The sequence below is a fragment of the Meriones unguiculatus genome, chromosome 16 (assembly GCF_030254825.1).
Source record: "Meriones unguiculatus strain TT.TT164.6M chromosome 16, Bangor_MerUng_6.1, whole genome shotgun sequence".
Classification (NCBI taxonomy): domain Eukaryota; kingdom Metazoa; phylum Chordata; class Mammalia; order Rodentia; family Muridae; genus Meriones; species Meriones unguiculatus.
This window is the reverse complement of record NC_083363.1, coordinates 61,157,774-61,181,244: the sequence shown is the minus strand read 5'-3', so window position 1 is coordinate 61,181,244 and position 23,471 is coordinate 61,157,774. Positions and strand designations below refer to the sequence as shown.

Sequence of the window (23,471 nt, the reverse complement as noted above, 5' to 3'; positions counted from 1 at the left end):
CTCCACCACAGCCATCTCTTCATATTTTGAAGCCAGTGAAAGCTTCTTTTCAGCATGCAAATAGTCTCTGTGAGATCCAGGATTGCTCTCAGTTCTGAACCGGCCTCTCTCCTGGAGCCCGGAGTTTCTGAAACCTCAGCTGGTCCAGTCTTGACTGTTTCCTCTGCCAAAGAGCCCTGGCTGAAATCAATCCAGAGAGGATATCTGATGACCAGCTGTAGTAAAGGGTCAGGTAGGAACCCGAGCCGCCTTGGGGACAGCCTGCGAAGCTCTGAGCAGACACACACTCTCCATTAGAGGCCCGGAGGAGGCCGGCTTCAGCAAAACCGTTAAGAGATGATGAATCTGCAGTCGTCTCTTGTCTGCCTTGTTGGTGGGGGCAGCCAAGTGTAGCTTTCCCTCAGACAGAAGCGGTAGGCATACAAGGACGGTAAGACAAGCCCACAGGTAACCTTGAACTGGCCATGAAATCCAACATCCAAGACTTTCAACAGACAGGAAGAGAGGAGCGTTGCGGTGACCCCCTCCCTATGTCAAGGTCACCAAGTGGGAAAGTCGGTCAAGGGCTCTTCAGAGTAAATCAGAGTGCCTGGGCCGGAGTCCTCCCAGAAGATTTAACCAATTGCCCTGTGTGGGCTGCTGTGTGTGTGTACATCCGTGTGGGTGTGTGTACCTGTGTACTGGTTCTTGTGTATGTGAGTGGGTAGATACATGTATGTGTGTGCATGAATCTGTACTTATTTATCTGTATGTAAATAGGTTGTGTGTGTGTGTGTGTGTGTGTGTGCATATAGGCCAGAAGTCCAAGGCAGGTATCTTCTTCACTCTCTGCCCTATTTTTCTTTTAACTTTTAATGCTTTATATGTATGGCTGTCTTGCCTGCATGTATGTCTGTATACCGTGTTCTATGCCCAGTACCTGAAGAAGCCAGAGGAGGGTGTCAGATCCCTTTGAGTTGGAGTTAGAGACAGTTGTGAGCCACCATGTGGGTGCTGGAAATAGACCCCAGGTCCTCTGGAAGAGCATCTTCAGCCCTTCCACAGGTCTCTGGCTGAGCCTGAGGCTCATTACTTTGGTTCTCTCACCAGGGCACTCCTGGGATTTTCCTTCTCTGCTTCCCCCCCCCCCCAGCTGACATTACAGCTGCCCCCCGCCATGTCTGGCTAGGGTGTTCCGGATCTGAACTCGGGTCCTCATGCTGTCGCGAGGCTTCACCAATGAAGCCACCTGTCCCACCCTTGGGTTTGGGAATTTTAAACTTTGGACACCACTGTGCGTCCAGGCATCTTCCTATGTCTACCCCCAAGTGGGCTGGGTGTGACCATCACCTGTAAGGAGGCCCCCGCTGCTGTGGGGAGAAAAACAGGCTATAGAATTGTGAAGGGGTCTACATACACAAACAGTAAAAGCCAGAAGTGAAGAATGAGAGCATTGTGAGACCTGGATCCGGGGCTGCACGGGAGTCCCCATCTCAGGACAGCTGTAGCTACCTTCAGCTTTCCCGGCCACCAACTGCAGATATAAACCGGTTCAGCTGGAAAAACGGACAGCATTTTAAGGTTCTGAGTGATGTTTACTTTAGAGATAATTTCAGGGGTTAGAGAGCTAGGTCTGTGGTTAAGGGCACATGCTGTTCCTCCTGAGAACCTGAGTTCAGTTCCCAGCACCCACCTCAGGTAGCTTACTGCTCGTAACCCCAACTCAGGGCTTTCTCACACTCTGACCTCTGTGCGCACTTGCATGTATTAGCCGGGTGCAGTAACCTCAGCACTCAGGGAGGCAGAGGCAGGCAGATCTCTGTGAGTTTGAGGTCAGCCTGGTCTACAAAGTGAGTCCAGGACAGCCAAGACTACACAGAGAAACCCTGTTCCAAAAAACCAAAATAACAAAAATTGATATTAATTAATTTTTTAATACAATTTAATTAAAATGCTTATGTGTCTGGATGTTTTGCGTTCATGGAAACCTGTGCCTGATTCTGCTGCAGACCAGAAAAGGGCACCGGATGCCCTCTTAACGTGAGTCCTCTGGAAGAGCAGAAGGCGCTTGGAAGCACCGAGCTACTCTCTGGCCCTGCCGTGTTTATTTTTCGATTGGCGTTCAGTCATCGTGCAGGTTTGGGCTTGCCTGACGTGTACAAAGTACCACAACAGAGGGAAAAGAGAAGCGTGCTGCTTTTGCGTTGCTCTGGGTCAGCTTGACACACAGGTACAAATACTGAAGGGTCAAACAGTTTCCATGTCCTGAGCCATTCCTCAGGTTCATGTCCTGGGCGTCTCTAGACTCGTCTTAACTTGACGTTCAGAGTAACAGTTCTCCCTTGTCCTTGTTGGCTGTCCTGTAAGGCAGTGTGGAGACCGGGCTGACCCGGAGGTCCCAGCGCTGCCGCCTTGGTCTCCTGAGCTGAACTGGCACACAGCACACCCTGCCTCCGCCAGTGACGCTCAGAGAGCTGAGCTGCTTTTCCTCTGGGTGTTTCTTCTGACTCACAGTCCAGCCTCCAGGGTGGCCTGCGGGCAGTTTCACATCACAAAAGCTTCTTGCTGTTATTAAGCAGAAACGTGTGTGTGTGTGTGTGTGTGTGTGTGTGTGTGTGTGTGTGTGTATGCATGTGTACCCAGAAAGGACGCTTCTGGGGGGAGCAGCCACATAACGGGGCTTTTCCTCTGCTTCGCTCCGGGCCCTTGCTGGCCAACCTTTGCCATGGCAAGCCCCAGCCTGAGGAACGAGCCCCCAGCGCCACAGGTCTCACTTCCCCTCTGCCACCACAGACCCGCCGAGGGACTGAGCAAGCTCCCCCGGCTGCACACCCGAGGATGCTAGCCTGAGAGCTGAGGGACTCCCACCTTGCACGTCCAGTCCGCTCAAGGCCAGAGGTGGAGTGTGAGAGCAGGCCCGAGGGCTGCTGCCCCGGAGGGGGAGGCGGCCTCTTGCCAGGAAGCTTCCAGCAGGAAAACACCCCGTGTTTCCAACCTGCCATCACAGTGCCCATCCCAGCGTGAGTACCCGAGGAGCTCAGGGAGAGGGAAAGTGAGTCACCCCGCGCAGGAGGGCGCCCCGTAGTTCCCACGGAGAATCCTCCTCTGTCCGCCCTGTGTCCCTGCCCTGGAGCTGGCAGGAGAAGCTGGAGCAGAGTTGTTTCGGCTGGTGCCTCCCTATCACCAGCGCACACTCGCTCCTCTTGTGCTTCTGGCACACCGCGCTCCGAGCCGTGAAATTCTCTTGTCTAAGCTGTTAGTCCACGCCACTGAGTCACAGCGGCGAGATACACGACTCGCGCTGTCCTCCCCTCCTCCCTTAGGAGTGGTTATTACAATACATAAGAGCGTCTTCAAATTTTAAACCGGGAAGGCGGCGAGGGCTGGCAGGACGGCGCAGCGGAGTGGGCCCCTGCCCCTGCGCTGAGAACCTGAGTTAGATCCTGGGGGTTCTCTCTGGCTCCTCCCGAGATGGACGACCTTCCCACCTCGCCTGAACCATCCTCTCTCCCCGGCGCTGAGGGATGGCTGCCTCAGGCCTCCTCTTCCCATCTGTCTGAGAAGACAGGGCTCCGCCGAGTCTGGACAGCTCTCTCCAGACCAGGCTTTGGGTTGACTGAGTGTAGTCAGCAGCTCCAGCCAGAACAGGACAAGGAAAATACCCACCCATCTCCCACCTGATCAAAACATAAATAAATGTCTCAGTTCCTGTAATGGGGTTCGAAAGGCCGATTCTAAGCGTAGGCATCTAAAAATATTGGAGGCAGCTGTGGTGGCCCATGCCGGTGATGTCAGTGTGCTGGCAGAGGATGTGGGGTTCAAGACAGCTACGCGGTGAGGTTATGCCTCAAAACAGGAAACATGCCAGGTTTACATAGGCCTCATCTTAGTCTTTGTTAAGATAAAATTCTAGGAGAGGTACAATCCTGACTGATGAAAATATAAAAAAAAAAGTAAAAAGATGTCAAGAATTTATATTTTCATCAGTTAATAAATATGTAATATATAGTATTATAGAATAATATACATTGAATAATATTTTTATATTATTATAACATATAATATAATTATATAACATATTACATATAATAAAAATATATAGTAAATCTATACACAATATTTCACATGTCAGTACTCTGGGGGATGAAACTTGGGCCAGGGCCAATAAACCATAAACTTTGGGGTTTTTCTGTTCCAGTTGAACAGAAATTTATCCACATTTCTACCTGATAAAAATCTTCATGTTAACTCTGTTTATACAGACTTGTAACACAACCCTGACAATAGATTCCCAAGCTCAGAACTCTGTGGTAAATGAATACCTGGAGTCTTGTGTACTCAGGCTGTGACAACAGAACGCCTTCTGCTGGGGGCCTGAAAACAACAAAAAATCATGTCTACTAGCTCCAGAGCCTGGGAGGCCAGGACTGAAGCGCTGGCTTGTCAGTGTCTGGCGAGGGAGTGTGTAGATGGTATCTTCTTTTAGGGTTCTTTTACAGTGAGAGGTTTCTCTAGGGCGTTTTGTAAGGACACTAGTTTTCTCCACGAGGATCTACCCCGAGATCAAATGCCCCCACAACCAGCATTTGGCTACTTTGCTGGGTCCTTCTGTCTTCCACCCTTCTCCACCCCGTTTTTTTTCACCCTTCCAACCCCCTAACACTAGGTCGGAGAGAAAATAGGACAGAGGGGAAAACGTGATATTATAAGACTACTTCCTGCTGATTAGGTACCTAAACAACCACCAGCCAGCTAACACTCCCCCGGACCCTTCTTCTTGGGGCACTCAAATTTATATACGTTCTGAAGTCGCCAGAATTCCAAACACCACACAGTTTCTGCTGTCCTGCTGGCAAAAATTACGCCCCTGCTAGAGCAGGAGGCGAATCATAGCCAGCTGCCACGGACAGCTTAAAGCAGTCCGTGTCCCACACCTGGGGTTAAAACAAAACTATAGTCTTATAATATTTGTGTTTTTTTTTTTTTTTTAATTCAAAATTGTCACTACCTCCCCCCCAACCCAGGTTCCCCTCCCAAAGGGCCCTGTCTCCTAACGCTATCACACTTCAGGTTAGGCTTAAATATTAATCTTGGATGGTTAGAAATGTTTACACTCTAGCACTTGGTGATTTCTTTTTATTTTCCCCATGCATCTGAAATGTCCATGCGGGCTGGAGAGGTGGCTCAGGGGTTAAGGCATACATTGCTCTTCCAGAGGAGCCAAATTTGGTTTTCAGAGCCTACACCAGGTGGCTCACAACTGCCTGTAACTCCAGCCTGAGGGAATCTGACACCTCTGACCTTCTTGAGCACCTGTACTCTGACGCACATTTTCCAGCACAGACACATGATTTAAATTGTAATAATAATAATAATAATAATTTGAGTATAATATTTTAGGTGTTAAGGGGTGTGGCAAACAGACAAATATCGCTACCAGGGGCCAAGCCTTCACTGTGGTAATCATTGATGCACAGGAATCTGTGGGTTTTGCATGACTATCTTAAGTGAGATTTGGCTCCCTGTCTTTTTAGGGGTTGTCATGGTTTGACTGAGATGTCCCTCATTGTCTGGGGTGTAGGAATACTTGGTCCCCAGTAGTGGTGCTGTCTGGGGAAGTGGGGAAGTGTGCCCTGTTGGCAGAAGTATGCCACTGGAGGCGGGGTTTGAGAGTTTAAAGATGGGTGCCATTCCCACTGGACTCTTTGCTTCCTGTTTGTAGTTCAAGATGGCAGCTCTCAGGTTCTAGCTCTGATGCTATATCTGCCATTTGATGCCACACGTGTCTCCTATGACGGACTCTGATTTTTTTAAAGTCATGAGCCCCAAATCCTTTCTTCTGTAAGTTGCCTTGGCCATGGTGTTTTATCACAGCAATAGAAAAGTAACTCATACAGGGGTGAAATGAGGAAAGTATGTAGAATAAAGGAGCCCATTCTCCTCTCTCTTCTCCCCCTAAAATGCATTTTAAATATTTCTTTGGATTCTGTATGTTCTTTAAGAAATTTGTATTTAGCAAAGTAATACTGAATTTTATAAGAAACATTGTTATTTCTTGAACAGAGATCTATTTTCTTTTTCTTTACGTGTGTGTGTGTGTGGGGGGTACTCACGTGGGTGCCTGCAGAGCTATTCCAGGAGCTGGAGTCACAAGCGGTTGTGAGGTGTCTGATGGGATCCACACTCCAGTTCTCTGGTGCTCTTAACCACAGATCATCTCTCTGCTTCCAGCACACTGGTTTTTAAAATTTGCTTTGGAAGCAAGGCTTTGCTATGCAGTCAAAGCTGGCTCCTGCCTCCACCTGCTATGTGCTGATATTACAGGTGTGAGCCGGCATTCCTGCTCACTGTTCTTGAAACTTCTAATGCAAAGTAACCTCTCCCTGTCCTATGGCCTGTGCCCCGAAGGCGATCTGTGTTAATTCCTCTTGTGCTTTTTTTCTTTCTCCGTTTATACTTGATCTTAGCTCAGAGGTAGAGAGATAACCTCCTGTTTCCAAGTGTTATATTCTTGTTACTGAGTCTTAGCTTTCAGTGTGCCACCTTTCTGTTACACACTGTGAGGACCTGCTTTATATTACTTTTGTGATGCTGAGGACTGAATGCAGAGCTGTGCTTTGAGACACATGCTCTACCACGGAGCCACATGGACTTAGCCTTTCTCCTGTCCTCAGCTTCCCTCACTAAGGGATGTAATGATGTTTAGGCAGCAATTAACCTTCAGTGACTTAAGTTTTTTTTTTAGTGAGCACTGCTTTTAGTACTTACATGCAGAGCCTTCTCTGTGTATTATGACTCAGTTCCTTCCTTGCAGAGCTCTGTCTCTTCTAGTTCAAACCTCCCCATCTAAAGCTCTGCTACATCTGTGTGTTCTCAACCCGAATCCAGCCGTGCTCTAAGCCATCAAGTTCCTCCAAGCCTTGCCCGACAACCTGACAATCTCTGCTGTGTCTGGAAGATGCTGTTTGCTTAGAGTCACTCATTCCTTCCGGCTCGAACAGTCTTTCCAGCTCCTCTTACACATAGTTCTGAGGCCTCAGGGGAGGGTGTGATGAAGATATCCTATTTAGGACGGAGCGCTTCAAAGTCTCTCATTCTCTGCAAACTGCAGTTGTGGGGGCTGTGTTATTTCCCAGAAGAAGCATCTCTGACGAGAACTGAAGGAGGCCCTGACCTGTGGGTAGAGCAGTGTGTCATCAGGAGCCATGTTATCGCTGTGTTCTTTTGACAGAATTATAGTTTTAGGCTTTCTCATAGGTCTATGGCCTGAATAGTCTTAGGTTATGGGCCACTTCCTCAGGGTCAGATTTGAGTTACATCTCATGGAGTGGGCCTTAATCCAATCATTAAAACGGCTGGTTACTCCATAACGTTTGTACCATGATTGTACAGGTGTATCATGCAGGCTGGTTTCTGAAATTCAGCGCTAAAACGAGCCATTTCTCTCCTGTTGCTTTATGTCAGGAGACTTATCCCAGCATCTGAGATGAAACCAGAGCATTGTTCTTATACCTCGTTTTTTGTCCATGACCTCTCTGTTCTCTCCGGGAGGAGTTCAGAATCATATCTCTAGCGTGGGTTCTGTTAACTAGTGTGATGTGTCTTGGTACAGGTCTATTTTCACTCACGAGGGTATGTGCTTCAAACCGGTCTTCAAGTTTGTGGTTGAGACTGGGACCTTGCAATGTGGAGACTCATGTCCTCCTGTTCTTGGTATTTGTGTTTTTAGATTTTTGCCTGTTTTTTCTTTACACACTCTAGTTTGTTAGACTCCCTCTATTTAAATGGATGCTTTGTCTTCTCTCTGTATCTGCACTGCTTTCCTCATCTTTGTTGGGTTGTTTGTGCCTCCTGGGAAGATGACCTCAACTTCTACTCCCCGTCTTTCTCCTGCACTTCTCACTTTTGCAATTTTATTTTTCTTTTACTTCAGTGCCTTCCTTATTTTCTTTCCCCATTTTTAAAAATAGCTCATGCTCTCGTGTCATGGAGGAATGTCTTATTCTCTGAGGACTTTCATTATAGAGTTCTTATGCTTTGATTTGGTTTTCTTGAGATGGCGCCTACTTAGCTTGCCTCAGCCCCTGGGTACCTGGCGTGATGGCCGTGTGTCAACATCCCTAGATTTCATTATGGATTTTTTTAAGTTGTCATCTGTTCTCTGTGTGTGTGTGTCTGATTTTATTTTTTTATGGTGTTGTTTATTGGAGTCTCTTGTCTCTCATGGCATTTTTCCAAGTGTTCTGTACTTTGTGGTCCATTCATATTCTAGAATGAACCATATGAAGTAGATCCGTGTGGCTTATATGTGCTTAGCAGTGGTGATCATTGGCCCCTTGCTGTGGGGACGAGGAACTGAGCTATCCTTTTCAGAGGAGCTTCAAATGTCAGTGTGCTGGGTCATTTTTCACCAGCTACGCATTTTGTCCGATTTCCTGACTATGTGTGGGGAAAACCCCTTCACATGTTCCCCACAGCTTCACCCAATGTTTCTGATTTCCATTTTTGTCTCCACCCAGGCAAGAGAGGAAACTGGAGGCCTTCAGACCTGACCGCTCTGCCCTGTAACCAGAACCTTCTGAATCTCTTCTTCTCTACTCTTCATATATTGGCTGAGTTTCTACCCCAAGTCAATGTCCAAGCGATTGCTCGCTAGGCTGCTGTTTCTGCTCTCCTGATCGGCATATGAGCCGTTCAGTACCATCCACAACCATTTCAGTGGCTCCTGAAAGGAGAGAAAATACAGACGCATGGGAGAGACGACAGTGTACCTCTCCCAGTGGCTTCCAAATGCAATCCCGAAGCCAGTGGTTGTGACCCCTCTGGGGGCGATGTCAGCTGACCCTTTCACAGGGGTCACCTATTAGATCTCCTGTATATCAGATACATTATAATTCACAACAATAGAAGAATTACAATCATGGCGTAGCAACAAAAATAATTTTGTGGTTGGGGATCACTACAACATGAGGAACGTATTAAGGGGTTGAGAATCACTGTCCTTGGCTTGGAAGAGATTCAGGAGACACGGTGTGCACCAGACATTCCGTGAAGTGTGGTCATGTTAGATAGCCCCCTTTCTATCCACGTAGAAGAAGTGTGCTGCAAGCTGTGGAGTAAACCAGCACACGTGGCTGATTATCACTATCCGCCATGCACCACACATCACGCACAGTAGGTCTGTTCATACTGCAACACTCGTGCCACGAACGCATCATGCCAACAACCTGTGTGTCACGGGTGTTGTAAGTGACTATTAATATTTACTATTGGTTTATGTTTTATTAAAGCTGCTGTTAGTCCTAAACAGCCATATACCCAAATCACCACACAGAGACTGGGATTTATTTAATTAACCTAGAACACAATGCTGGGCAATAGTTAGTCCATCCTAAACCTCCAAGCCCTCATAGTTTCCTAACATGTAGATTTCCCACATCATACTTGCTTTCAATGAAATCTTAGGTTCATTCTCCACATTGTTCCAAGACCTCCCTCTCTCAGCTCTGCTCTCCCAGCTCCCTTCTGCCCTTCTCTCTTCCTCTGCCTCCCACCTTCCTGTCCTCTGGCTCCTCCCTCTCTTCCTGCTTCCTTTCCATTACTCAACAGTGTGGCTAGTTGCTTTATTTTGGCCTGTTTACAGAAAGTTGAGACAGGTAATGCTTAGAATAAGTATCACAAAGCAATGTCCGGATTGAAACCAGAGAGTGGGGGAGAGAAATCAGCATTTGAATGAACAAGGGTAAAGTGTGTACATTTCAAAAGAACATATACATCAAAAGAACACACGGGCAAGAGGACTGTTCCCACTCTTCCACAGCCTTGCTGCCTGTGTTTACTGAAGCGTCACTGTGTGGACACCACTAATTTAAAGTGACATCTGGTGCTGAGGACAGAGTCAGGCACCCACCTAAGCACATCGGGCCCTGGGTCTCATCCCCAGTGTTGGGGTCAAAACTGGAGTAGATGCCAGGGTGCCCAGTGACTGTGATGTCCTCCATACTTCAGAAAGCAGAATGTCTGCTGTGCGCTTGAGGCTGGCCAAGGCCTCGGGGGGATGTGCAGTGGGACCATGTCAAAATTCTTGCCCCTTCAAGAGAAGAATGAATCAGAATGGCCCCCACGTGCCAAGTGACTGCACAGACGGAAAGCCCCAGAGCCCCCAGGTGTTTTCTTTCCTTTGTTTTTCTGAGGCAAGGTTTCTCTTTGTAGCCCTGGCTATCCTGGAGCTCATTCTGTAGACCAAGGTAGCCTCAAACTCAGACAGGCACCTGCCTCTTGCCTTGAATGCACGGCCACACCTGGCCTGACTTTTTTTTTTTTGTTGTTGTTAATTTAAAAAAGTTTGGCATGGCACTTGGCCAGGTAAGTGCTGCAGTGCAGAACTCCATCCAGCCCTGTGAAGATCTGGTTTTGCTTTGTTTTTGAAGACAGGTTTTGTTATCTAGCCTAGCTGGTCTCAAATGCCTCAGTCTCCTGCCTCAGCCTCCTGAGTGCCAGGCTTCCAGGCATGGGCTATCATGTGCTAGGCTGGAGATATTTTTTCTTTTTTGCATTCGCATGTGCATGGGTGTATCCATGTTTGTGTGTGTGTGTGTGACACATGTGTGGAGGCACGCATGCACATGGATGTGTGCTCATGTGGGAGTAGAGGTTGGTGGGAATCTTCCTTGAAGCTACTGCTCTATTCAGCGAGGGACTTACGATCACGCCCCGTGCTCGCTGCCGGTGCTGTTGCCCTTGCTGAGCAGCTCGCTCTGGGAATCCGTCTCCACCTTCGGGGGCTGGGGTTGAGGCAAGCTGTCACTCACACCTGTTCTTTCCACGGCTTTAGGAGATCTGAACTCAGTCCTCACACACAGTTGTTAAAACACCGAGCATCTCCTCAGCCCTTTGGAGATCTTTTTAATTGATTAGCATTGTTCTCTTTGTGGAACCAATCGTAGTACCATAGTCCAGCACTTGAGAGGGAGGGGCAGAGTTCGAGGTCATTTGTGGCCACGTAGTGAGTTCGAGATCAACCTGAGCTGAGTAGGACGCTGGCATCTGAAGGATTGCTCTCCCACCACAGAGAGAATCACTAATCCACGCTTACGGTTTCTCTATTTGTGACAGTGAGGACATGGAACTAGCCTAGGTATTAACACTATCTACATGGCAGCAACAAGGAGGGAGAGGCTGGCGGATCTCTGTGAGGTCGAGATCTTAGAGCCTGGTCTCAGAGTGAGTCCAGGACAGCCAGGGCCACACAGAGAAACCGTGTCTTGAAAACCCAAACCAAACCAAAACAGAACAACAACAACAACAACCCCCCCCCAAACAAACAAAAACCAAAATGAGACAGCTGGACATGGTGGTGCGGCCTTTAATCCCAGCACTTGGGAGGCAGAGGCAGGCTAGCTCTGAGTTCAAGGCCAGCCTGGTCTAGATAGTGAACTTCAGACCAGCCAAGGCCTCACAGTGATACCTTGTCTCCAAACAAACAAAGACAAATGGTATCTAACACCTTGCATGCTAAATTAAAACAAAACAAAACACCAGAAACCCCTGGAAACCTTGTTATCATTCTGCTTAGGAAGGTTGAACTAGACGGGGAAGGCGTGGCTCTGCGTGTGAGCGCCTGACTGATGTGCCCACGGCTGTGGCTTCAGCCCACAGCCCTGTTCCCAGCTGAACTCTCCAAAGGAAGAGAAGATAGATCTGTGTCTGCTAAAACTCAATAGCCTATCAGAGGCCGCTTCAAGGCTTTGTCCTCTGGCCTGGTGCTATTGTGTGAATGTGAGGGTCCTCTCCTTCGTTTTATAACGAAATGAAGCCAACTGGTTTTAAAATGAGGACATGGTTTGGTAGAGGACACGCTCCCCCGTTCACCTCACTGTGCGTTTCTCATGTACAGGTTCAGTTGTCGCGTACATTTCCTGAGACGGGGTCTCACGGTGGAGCCTAGGCTGGCCCCTGCCTCAACCTGCAAGTGTGGAGTTGCCGACTTCGCTTCATCCCAGCGGGGGATGGGTGATACAAAGAGCTACGCTTCCTGGTCTCCTTTCTTTGGCCTCCTCGGGGCACCTTGTTTCTCACCATGGCGCTGCACACCGGGAAGGGATGACAGTTGAGCTTTTGTTGGATGCATGCAGCCTGCTAACAGTTCTCATGTGGGTGCAGAGACAAGGGAAGGCAAGCAGAGGGCGGCCAGGCTGCTCTGCACCGCATCATGACAGAGTATCAAGACAGAGCATCAGGGCGCTGGCCCTGCAGAAGGGCCTGGCGGGACCTTCCCTCTCCCTGTGCCAGACGAGGTTCTTCTCGGTGCCTGGCTTTACTAACCCACACACAGAAGCCAGACAGACTTACCTCAACATCCCACACATGACATGTATGTGTGCTACATGCCTATGTGAGACAACGCAGATAAACCCCACCCAGGATTGTGTGTGTGTGAGTGTGTGCCACGTCATCAGATCCCTCGGGGTTGCAGTCAGCAGGCAGCTGTGCTCCGCCTCTGGAAGGGCCTCAGGTGCCCTTAACGGCTGCCCATCTCCCCAGCTCCAGTCCTTTTCCTTTTGAAGTAACAAATGCATGGGGTGTCGTGTGTTACTTTCTTGTATGCAGAGTGCTGTGACCGAGTCAGGATAAGCAGCGTCTCATCCTGACTGTGAGTATTTGTAAGCAGTTGTCCTGCAGGGCTCGAGATGAGCCCAGGACTCTCCCCTGCCATGGGAGCTCTGTGCCACGTCCCCAGCCCTGTTTGATTTTTATTTCCAGACAGGGCCTGACCAAACTGCCCCAGCTGGCCTTAAACTTACAACTCCCCTGCCTCAGCCTCCTGGGGATCTGGGATTATAGGTATGTGCCACTACCTGGCTAGTGATTTTGTTTTTGGCAAAAGGGTCTCCCTATGTAGACCAAGCTAGCCTAACACTCATTGTATAGAGCAAAACTGGCTTTGACTTCATGATACTCCTATTCCTATGGTCTGTGTGCTGGGATGGTAGTTACAGGATACTGTGTCTATTGAAAAACAAAACAACAGCAACAGCAACAGAAACACCACCGGCCAACATGTAAACACTGTACGTATTCATGGGCTTTGTGTAGTATGACTGATCATAATCAGCATCCTTAATTTCTCCACCTCCTTATGCTTCTTTGTGTTTAGAGAATTCAAGCTCCTCTGGAGAGATATTTTTCATACATAATATGTTTTACAATACAGTTTCACACAGAAATGCTAAGAGCATTTTTCTTCACATTTCACAGAAGGGCTTGAGTCATATGGACTCTAATATTCATACCGTAGTACATCTAAGCCTATTTCCTAAATCGCCATTTGTGAGACTTTAAAGGCCTAATGGCTAGGATCAGGGGAGGTAGGAGAATCTGTAAGTTTATGTAAGTGGCTGGAAAGAAACCTCAAGTCTCTTACATCCCAAAGAAAGTGGCGCTGGATTTGGAGGAGTGACTGGCGTGCTCAGAACACTGACTGTGGGGCCACAGAATCATCCCGCAGTCCGACATGGCTGTGCATCTAGTCCTCAAGACTCAGGGCTTCTCAGAACCAGGGAACCGATTGCCGGGTGTGCTCTTCCTCCTGGCTTTAGACTAGACTTTCTTCACTCAGCTGGTCAGCTTTTTCAGGGCTGCTTCCATCCCAGGCGGAGACCTGAAGCTTTATACATTTATATGCTTACATACATTTCTATTATTTGCATATTTTCATGGGGGAATTTGTCCATTGGGTGGCGACTGGGGCTTACAGTGAAGCCCAGCACAGCTGCATGCTTGTCTTCTCGTGGCCCCTTAGCTTCTGGTACCCTCCTTCGTTTTCTTTTGTGTAATGGATGGCTCTGCTACCATTCTCTTCTCATCACCTATGTGAGGAAGAAACTTTGGATGTTCGTTACTAAAGCCATCGCCATCTTGGCCACTTTTCTGCCAGACAAATCAGTTCAGACTATCAGGCTGCAGTTGAACTCACAGAGATCTGCCTGCTTCTGCCTCCTGAGTGCTGGGGTTAAAGGAGTGTGCCACCATGCCTGGCTTATAATTTTTAAAAAAAGTGTGTGTGTGTGGGGGGTGTCTCTATGCACATAAATGCTGGGGCCCAAGGAAGCCAGGATCTCTCTGGAGCTGTAGTTACAGGAGGTTGGGAGGTACCTGGTGTGAGTGCTAGAGACTGAATCCGGGCCCTCTGCACGAGCAGCTCCCTCACCACGGAGCCATCTCTCAGCCCCTCCACCTTGACTGTTGAGATTGGTCTCACTGGGACCTAGGCTCTGGAATGGGGCTAGGCTTACTGACAGTGGGATCCAGGTGTCTGTCTCTGCCTGCCCAGCTAGGATTACATGTATGCACCACTGAGCTTTGTACTGGGTTGGGGCAGCCAAACTCAGGCTTTACGTGCTCTTGACACTGTCTTTTTTTATACCCCAGCCCCACCCTTCCATTTTTCAACCATTTAACTACAACAGATAAATTTTAGAACTCTTTCAACCATAGTCCTCCTCCTCTTACTGCTGAAGATTAATTTTCAAAGCTAAAAGCATGATTTTGGGTGCAAATATAAAGTGAACATTCATCAAAGCCTTTTTTTCAACTCCTTAATTGGGTAAACCGGTAAATTGTTAAGACTAGTTCAAAGAAGACTTTGAAGACCAGATATATGGGTATTTGATTTAATGAATTATATGTAACATGAATACAATAAGGTATTATAGTAAGCAGATTATCTCCAAAACATTGTCATACAATATTATATACAAATTATGTGTAGAAATCATAATCTGAGAGTTTTTATTCATATTCTAATAATATCAGGCTTCTCTCTCCTCCTTTCCCTCCCCTTACTCCTTCCCTCCCCTCCTTTCCCTCTCCCTTACCCTCTCCATTCTCAGCTTCTCCTTTTCCCTGTCCCTCTCCCCCCCCCCCCCCCGTCTCTGGGACAGGGTCTCACTATGCAGCCCTATCTGGCCTGAAATTTATAGCGATCCTCCTGCCCCTGTCTCCCAAGTGCTAGGATTATTGATAAGATGTTACCAGGATTACCTATATGTACTGAATTTTACTTAACATTTCTCTGAACAAGAATCATCGGTGCTACTGCTTTCTACAAAATACCCTTTTCAAACATTTTAAAAATTATTTTTTTTTCTTTTTGTTTTTTCAAGGCAGGGTTTCTCTGTGTAGCCTTAGCTGACCTTGACTCACTTTGTAGACCAGGCTGGCCTTGAACTCACAGAGATACACCTGCCTCTGCCTCCCCGAGTGCTGGGATTACAGATGTGTGCCTCTAAGCCTTTTTAAAAACCTGTTTTGCTTGCATGTATATTTACGTGTGTGTGTGTGTGCGCACATGCGGATGGAGGCTGGACACTGATGTCAAGGGTCTCCCTTAGTTGCTCTTTAGCTTTTACAATAGGTAGTCATTTTAAAGGTTTATTTACTTCTCTTTCCACCCCCTTTACCTTCTTTTTTTGGGGGGGGAGGTCTTTGCTGTGCTCGGAGCTCCCCGAGTTGGCTGGACTGGCTGGCTAGCATGGCCCAGGACCCTTCCCACCACCGTCTCCCCAGGGCTGTGGCTATGAGCATCTGCCCCCGGCTTTTCGTATTTTGGTTCTGGGAGGTCAAGCTCAATCCTCGCTCTTCTACAGCCAACAGCTGACTGAGTCCTCTCCCTGCGGTCACTGCCCTCGCTTTTAAAGAGATTTTGTCACATGCATGTATATTTATGAGCACCATCACATTTTTCCAAACTCTTTCATTACCCCGATGTATATCATTTAGTAATCATAAGTATGTGAATATTTACAAATATTGCTGACTCCAATTTTATATTTCATCCTTGGCCTAACACTGTAGGATATGACCCATGTGTGACCTTTAACTTCTTCCCAATACATATGGGAAAGATTTTCCAACTCTGAGGTGTGTAATATATTTCAACTCCTCTTCCCCAAACTGACCTTGGATTCTCCTCCCAGGAAGACTCTCTTGGGGTCCTGGAGTCTGTGATGTACCTGGGGGTAGGTGCCAGGCAAAGGCCGCAGTGACGCTCAGGTTCCCTGTCAGTGGAGGCCGATTTCTGTGGGCTGAGGGCTCAGATTTGGGGAATTTGCCTTGTCTGTGTCAGCCCGACTGTGTTCAGAACTCGCTGACTGACTTTGGTCTTCCCAGTCAGTGCTCTCATCTTAGCACGGGGCTTGCTGAGGGCGAATGCTCATCCTTGGTCCCAGTTCTTAACCTGCACGATCGTATTGAGGATTGGAAGAAGAGCCTGCCCATCCTGTGGCCGCACAGATAAGGGCTTCTTTGAATTTTACTGTACCTGTACCTTGAGCTTGAAATTTAATACTTCATGCTTTCTTCCTTCTTTCTTCTCTCTCTCTCTCTCCAGGGCAGTCACAAACAGCCATTTCATTGTGCAATCTTTGTAATTATCATCGTTGCCATAGCAACAACATTTGACAGCAGCAAGAGCCCCCAAGCCTCGTTCTGTACCCTCTCCTCACACCACTGCCTGGGTGTGTAACCCTGCTCCCGGTGAGTGCAGCGCCTGGGCGAGGGGCGTGCTTTTGTCCCTGTGCACAGGTAGTTGGAGAGGCGTACCTTACTCGGAATTCTTCGTAAGTAAACCCTGTTTCCCGGTGTCAGCCGGGGTCCTGCCCACAACCAGAATCCCTCTCAGAGTGGCGGGAAGCGGCTTGGTGCTGCACCGATGTCCTCAGGACCAAGGAGGCAAGCACAGCGTCTGCCCATTGTCCCTTTTGTAAGGTCCCACTCGCTGGCTTAAGGTCCACCTGAGTAACCTCATCTAACTGATTACATCTGCACCGATTCTAAGTGAAGTCACAGTCTGAGGGGCTGGGGGCGGCTAGAGCTCCAACCTAGGCATTCTGAAGAATACAACCCAACCCATGATAACACCAAAAAGGGGTGCTCGGCTTCGGGGGTGAGTGACAGGAAGATGCTGTGTGCCCCTGTGCTAGCTACTCCCCACCAGGCCCTCTGCACCCCCTCTCTTGTTCTGTGTCTGGAAGGCTGACGCACCGGGTGTGTTCCTGCCTTCTATTCCTTCTCTCTGACACAGATGATGAGCGGCAGAAGCTGGAGCCTTACAGATGGGAGAGGCAAGACGGAGTAGCTTCTCTGTGGTCCCCAGGTTTTGTGTGTGAAGATTAAGAAATCTTTTAAATTAGGTGTTACTGTGTGTGTGTGTGTGTGTGTGTGTGTGTGTTTGTGTTTGCTCATGTGGGTGCAGTGCCTGCAGAGGCCAGCAGAGGGTGTTGGATCCATGGAAACCAGATGGCAAGAACAGTACTCCTGCTCCTAACCAGCCCCTGCTTCTCTCACTTTTAACATCTTTAATAATTACAGCAGGAGTGACTGGATAGGTCAGGAGAGTTCACATTCAGCAATAACAGCTGACGCTCAGTGTGTGTGTGTGTGTGTGTATAACAGCTGACGCTCAGTGTGTGTGTGTGTGTGTGTGCGCGCGCGCGCGCGCGCGCGCCCGCACACACGCATGCGTGTAGCATGTATTGTCTGGTTTTGCTGCTATAATAGAATACCACAGACTGAGTAATTTATAAAGATTAAAAAGTTATTTGTCCCATGGTTCTAGAGGCGGGGCCATCCAGGAGCCTTTAGGCTTGACTTTGTGGCAAGCCTAGGTGTCCTGTTAAGCTCTAATCTAGAAAGAGCTGTACTTTAGAGCGTCCTCAACCCCTTTTCCCCCAGGACATTCAGTTTGTGTATCCCCAGTGTCCTCAGCCCACTTAGCTTTTCTATTTTCCCATCTGTGAATCTTTAGGACAGGTGTCGTAAAACAGTTTCTGCCAAGATTAAAATATTCCATCTTGCAGTAACACTCCATAAGCAGGAAGGTAAACAAACAGCTTCAGGAAGTCCCTGAAGCTGACCAGAGTCATTAGGGCCCCTCCCTGCCAGAGTAACAGTGAAAGCCAGGAGTCCTTCTCAGATGCAGTAGAAAAGGACGCAGAGAAGACTCTAACCCCAGACCAGCTGCCCGAAGAAGCAGAAACCGGCCTATCTGCCTGGAAGACTGTGTGCAGTGTGCTTCTGGCCCCCAGCTTGGTGAGCTGTCGCCTGTCCTGGGGCAGGCGCTGGTGATGCCGCTGCCTTTGACTCACATCTGGTCCAGTAAGTAACCCAATAAAGCTCATCGGTCCACCGAGCTGGACTTTGGTGATACTGGTACTTTGGTCTGCCTTGGGCTCCCTATCTGGGGTGAGAGATGCGTCTCTCCTGAAGTTTTGTCACACAGTAGCAGACTAATATCCAGTTCTCTCTAGGGTTCCAGCCTGCCGCCTGCTTCTGAGAGCAGCCTGCGCGCCTGAGATCATCATGGCTTTCAGGCTTCCTCTGTTTGCTTTGGAAGATGGCTGTTTGTGGCTGGCCCGTGTACAAGCTTTATTTCTTTTCTTCCTCTTTCTTCCTGTTTCCTTCTTTCTCTCTACTATTTCTTGGTTGGTCTGTGGGTTTCATGGTGACATGTTCTTACAACATAGCTCTAAACCTTACTTACTCACCCTTCACTGCCCTCCCCCTCCCCCCGCCCTCCACTAGCTTTGCTTTCTGCAGGGTTCCTGTCTGCTGGATCTGACCAGTTTCTGATCCTCCCCAGGACAGGTTCCTCAGCCTCTACTCTCAGGGTTCTGCCCTAGTTAACAGCCACATTTTGTCCTTTTGTCAAAACCCAGGGACTAAAGGAAACTCTCCCTGCTCTTTGGCAAGGATATTGGATCTAACCCCCTCGCTGGAGAGAACACTTGGATCCCTTTTCCTCAGCTCTTCAAGGACAGCTACCACGAATCTATTTCTACTACAGCCTGGAAGGAACATTTATTTAAAACCCCGTGTCCACCTGCCCCACACCCTGCGGTGTCAAAACAGACTCAAGGCCCTCGTTCCTGTGGAGAGGACCGCCAGGAGGGACTGTCAGAGCTGTGCCTTCTATCTGATATGCCTCAGGAACACGGTGTTCCGTAGAGCCTGCTGCTTGTGCGGTTCCCACGTCTCCACCTCTCCCATAGCTCTGTAAGGGAAATACTAAACGGGGCCGTCGAGATGACTTCTGCTGCCAAGCCGGGGACCGGAGTTCAAATCTGCAGGATTCACACAGTGGAAACCAAGACCTGACTCCTAAAAGTCCACATGCCAAACTGGCTCTCTTGAACAGCCCCCTCCCCAATAAATAAAATGTAAGAAAGAAGAAACGGTAACTGTTTGGATTGACGAAAAGCAATGTCTCTGGACCTATCCTCACTGTGTACAGCTCTGTGTTTACAGTTAGCATGTGTCAACTGAAAAATAAAGTATTTAGAGAATCCAAGCATAATGGTTTCCGATTTTCAGCGTTAGCTTTTGGTTGTTTGAAACTCAAAGGCCCCCGAGTTTACTGGCGTGCATCGCACTCTCCAAGGTTAAGACTCTGGGTTGGGCAACTCGCATCTCGGTAACAAGATGTCTTTTCCCCTGTGTCCTTCCTCTACCTCTCAGAACCGGGAGCGTGGAGACAACTGGCTCTGTCGCTGGCTTCCTCCCGGTCCGGAGGGAGGGGACCTGGCTGTGACTGCGATTTCCTCCCGCCACTCCGGAACCCCGGCGGGGAGCCGCAGGCGCTGGGAAACCCGGGCGGCGCCGCGGGAGCCTGGGGGCGGGCGGGGGCGTGGCTGGAGGGAGGTGGGCGGGGCCGCGAGGGCGGGGCGGGGCCTGTCCGGGGCGGGGCCAGGGCGGGCAGCGCGGGGTGAGCCCGGCGAGCTGAGGTCTCGGCGCTCCGGGACTCGGCGGGCGCTTCGGCCGGCGTCTCGGCGCGCAGCCCCCGCCGCGTCCTTCCCCGCGGGCTCGGCCCGGTGCGGCCGGCGGCTGGGGCGATGTGAACCGGGGCCCGCGGGCGCGGCAGGCTCGCCGCGATGTGGCTCAAGCCGGAGGAGGTGCTGCTCAAGAACGCGCTGAAGCTCTGGGTGACCCAGAAGAGCAGCTGCTACTTCGTCCTGCAGCGGCGCCGCGGGCACGGCGAGGGGGGCGGCCGCCTCACCGGTAAGGGGCGCGCGCGGAGCCTCGGCCCGGCCTCTGTCCCCGCCGCCCGGCCGCGTCGCAGGTGGCCTGTCGGTGGCAGCCGCCGAGGCCGGGACGGCCCTGCCTGTGGCTTGTTTTCCTTTCTCCTTGGTTTCTCACGCGAGCCCCGGGCGGGCTGGGAGCTCAGGGACCCACGGGCTGGGAGAGGCAGGTGCATCTGATGTGACCTAGCTCGCGAACGCCGGAGACGGGGCTCCTAGAGCTCGCCCCAGGGCTGCGGGATCCGGGCGCCCGAGGGCCCCGCCAGGTGACAGGAGGGTGCGCCCGGGCAGGCCCGGACTTGGCCATCTGGACGCAGCTGTGGCTCCAGGTGTTGTTGCAGCTGGGGACCTGAGGCCATACGGTCGAGAGGCTCTAGAGATCCCGGACTTTCTGCCTCAGGAGGCAGGGGAAACTGAGGCCCTACGGTTCCCAAGCTTGTAGTCCGAGCAGTGAAGTTAAGCATCCAGTTGTTTCTTCCAGAGTCTTCTGGGGAACGGTGAGGAAAACAACAACAAAACCTAGGGCTTTGAAGTTGCCCAGAACCAGGCATTTCCCCACTTCTAAAAGTTAAAGCTCAAAGCTGGTAGAGACTGGGACTAGTTCGCATTGTTAGCTAGAGCTAAGCAGTGAGGGAGAACCGCGGTATCTACCGAGAGGATGGAAATGAATCCTTTGGTTAAGGAGCCGGGATAAAAGGGGCCTTGGATGATGGTCCTTTCACAGCCTTCTGCTGAGGAAGTCAATGCACCGAAACTGTGCCCAGGTTAACTGTTGGCGACTGCCGGCTTTTGGGCCAGTCTGGGGAAGGCCCTTTGGGAGTGGACTGTGGTTGGAGAAACGGAGGACCGATAGTTTAACTTCGGGGAAGGCTAGCATGTGGGTTCAGGGTAGGGTGTGTGTGTGTGGGGGTATCTGTGATGACGCAGAGGCCTTCCTTAGACCTCAGGAGTGAGGCCTGAGGCCTAAGGACCTGAGGCCTTCCTGCCTCAGGAGATGGCAGGTTCTGGTTGAAAGGGTGGGTGGATAGTGGAGGGTCCTGGATGTGGCATTCGGGTGGCCGGTGGTCCCCTCAGCAGCAGGGACAGGTGCAGCAGGTGTGCTTCATGGGGGCGTTACTGTGGCAGGCAGGGGGCCAGGGGGCCTCTTGTGAGCCCCTGGGGAGCACCGAGGGTCCAGTGTTGGGCTGGAGAGCAAGAAACATCCAGCAGCAGAGGTCTGTGCGCCTACAGCGCCGAGGAAGGTGGCCCAACTTACAGTGGATTGAGTTCAGTGTCTGCTGTGTCAGTGGCCTCCCGTTGCAGAAGGCGACCACTGGGTAGCAACAGTGCGGACTGGGAAGCATGAGGACGGTTTGTTCCACACGGCCTGCCCAGCCACTTGACCCATTGACCCTGTGGGATGTTTGATGTCCCTGCTGCCCTGGGAAAGAATCGGTGGGGCAGGTGAACGAGGGCATGCCATTTAGGGATTATTGTCCATCCAGCAGGGCACAGACAGGGCAGAGCCTGCTGTCAGGGCTGTGTGGAGCTTCAGAGTTTATGCCTGAGAGGTACAGAGTCCATTCCGAGCGGTGTGGCCTCCTTCCTGCTCAGGTCTTGTGCTGAGTTACCTGTGGCTTTGTTTGGTCTTGCCCGGAGTTTCCTTTGTCTGGACCTTGTGAATGTGCAATCTTTGAGACACAGTATAAAATATGTAGCTCAGGCTAGCCTCAAAGGAGGACAGGGATTGCAGGCATATGCCACCATGCCCGCTCAGACCATTCTTTCTTGCTTGCTTTTCTTTTCTTTAGCATACTGTTCTTTTTTTTTTTTTAAGGATTTTAAAAAAGATTTATTTTTTATGCATGAGTGTTCTATCTGCGTGTACACCTGCATGCCAGAAGAGGGCATCAGATCCCATTATAGATGGTTGTGAGCCACTCAGTAGTTGCTGGGAACTGAACCATCAAGACTTCTGGAGTACAGGCAGTGCTCTTAGCCACTGAACCATCTCTCCAGCCCTGAGACACTTCTTAAAGGCAACAAGATAAATGGAAAAGGAGAAAGCATCTTTAGTAAAGATGCTTCATTTCTTAGAGACCCAGGATCTCTTGTTGATTGTGCCAGGATGAGATGCCCTCTGCAGCCTGACTCTTGACCCTTAAACATTTATTGTGCAATCTAGACTTAGTGTATTACCCTTGAGCTTGGAGCAATGTTGTTCAGTCAGGACCAGTGAGGCACTGGGCAGCTCTGGACTAGCAATTGTTGGAGAACATAGAAATGCAATTGGCATATTTTTTAGCAGTGTAAGAATTTATGGTTTACAATGTGTTTAAAGGAAATAATAGGGGCAGGTTCTAGACTTTTTTTTAGCAGAGTTATCAGTGGACTGAAATAAAGGAGAGAGTATAGTAATCTTTCCCTTTTATTTTTATGCTAAATTTGTTATTATGTAGTAGGAGTTTAGGCACACAAAAGTCAAAAGGTTAAAATAATTTGTATTGCCCATTTTTAGAAACACAGGCTTTTCTCTAAGGGCTATAATTTACCCTCCTACACACGCATGTACATGCACACGGGCACGCACACACACACTTCTTATATATACCTGTTATCCTTGATATTTTTATCAAACCTGCTTTATTTAGGGTTATTAAACTCTTCCACCTCCCTTCCAACCCCCCAACACCGGGTAGGAGGGAAAGACAATTAGTGGGGACAGGGGGCGGAGCTCTCTTTTCTACTTCCCACTGCGTAGGGTTGTAGGATTCTTTTGGAGACAATACCAATATCACTTGTCCAGAAATCCAGAAGTCCAGGTAATCAGCAAATCGGCAAACAGCAAATGCAGCAGCAGGACGAACCAGCAGCAAGCAGTCCTCCTCCAGGCAGCCGCGCCTTCTTCCTCTGGGCTGTCATATTTACACCCCTCAAAGTCCCCCAAATTCAACTAATTCCACCTGGCAAAGGCCATGTTCTGCACGAGACACTTAACAGGTGTGGACAAGCTAACATCTCCAACTTCAAATTTTAACAAAAACCTGTTTACACATCCTCACCCCAAACATCCACAACAACTGGTTTTTTTTCTCCCTGACTTTCTAGTCCTCTGACTTCGTTACTTCTCTACTGCTGTGACAAACAGCACAGCCAAGGTGGCTGACAGAAGAAACCATTTCCCGGGGTGGGTCGGTGGCCATCTTGGTGGAGAGCGTGGCAGCAGACAGACAGGCATGAGGCAGGCACGGCCCTGGAGCAGTGCCAAAAGAGCTCACATCACGAGAGGCTGAGAGCAGGATGTGGAAGAGACAGACTGGGAGTGGCTGGAGCTCAGGTGAAAGGTGTCATGTCTCTTTGCCTCCTCCTCCTTCCCGAACAGTTCCACCAGCTGAGGACCAAGCACTCGAATATATGAGCCTGCGGCAGCCATTCTTG

General features: G+C 49.7%; 1 protein-coding gene and 1 long non-coding RNA gene across 5 annotated transcripts in view; both read left to right on the top strand.

The window, feature by feature from the left end:
• Positions 1-2,588: 2,588 nt before the first annotated feature.
• Positions 2,589-19,327, top strand: LOC132648399 (uncharacterized). 3 transcript variants are annotated; one of them, XR_009586813.1, is made up of 3 exons: positions 2,589-2,999; positions 16,370-16,515; positions 16,747-19,327. It is a non-coding gene; the product is annotated as an uncharacterized LOC132648399 (long non-coding RNA). The 3 variants fall into 3 exon arrangements; XR_009586812.1 differs by having other exon boundaries at positions 16,370-16,924; positions 17,063-19,327; XR_009586811.1 differs by having other exon boundaries at positions 16,370-19,327.
• Positions 19,328-19,718: 391 nt separating this feature from the next.
• Tbc1d8 (TBC1 domain family member 8) overlaps positions 19,719-23,471 on the top strand; it is a 96,645-nt gene continuing 92,892 nt past the window's right edge. Inside the window, exon 1 of one of the 2 annotated variants that reach the window (XM_060369913.1) lies at positions 19,719-20,034. In XM_060369913.1, the coding sequence (XP_060225896.1) occupies positions 19,908-20,034 (127 nt within the window). In that variant the 5' untranslated portion in view covers positions 19,719-19,907. The remainder of the gene's footprint in view (positions 20,035-23,471) is intronic. The other variant, XM_060369914.1, reaches the window with a different exon arrangement.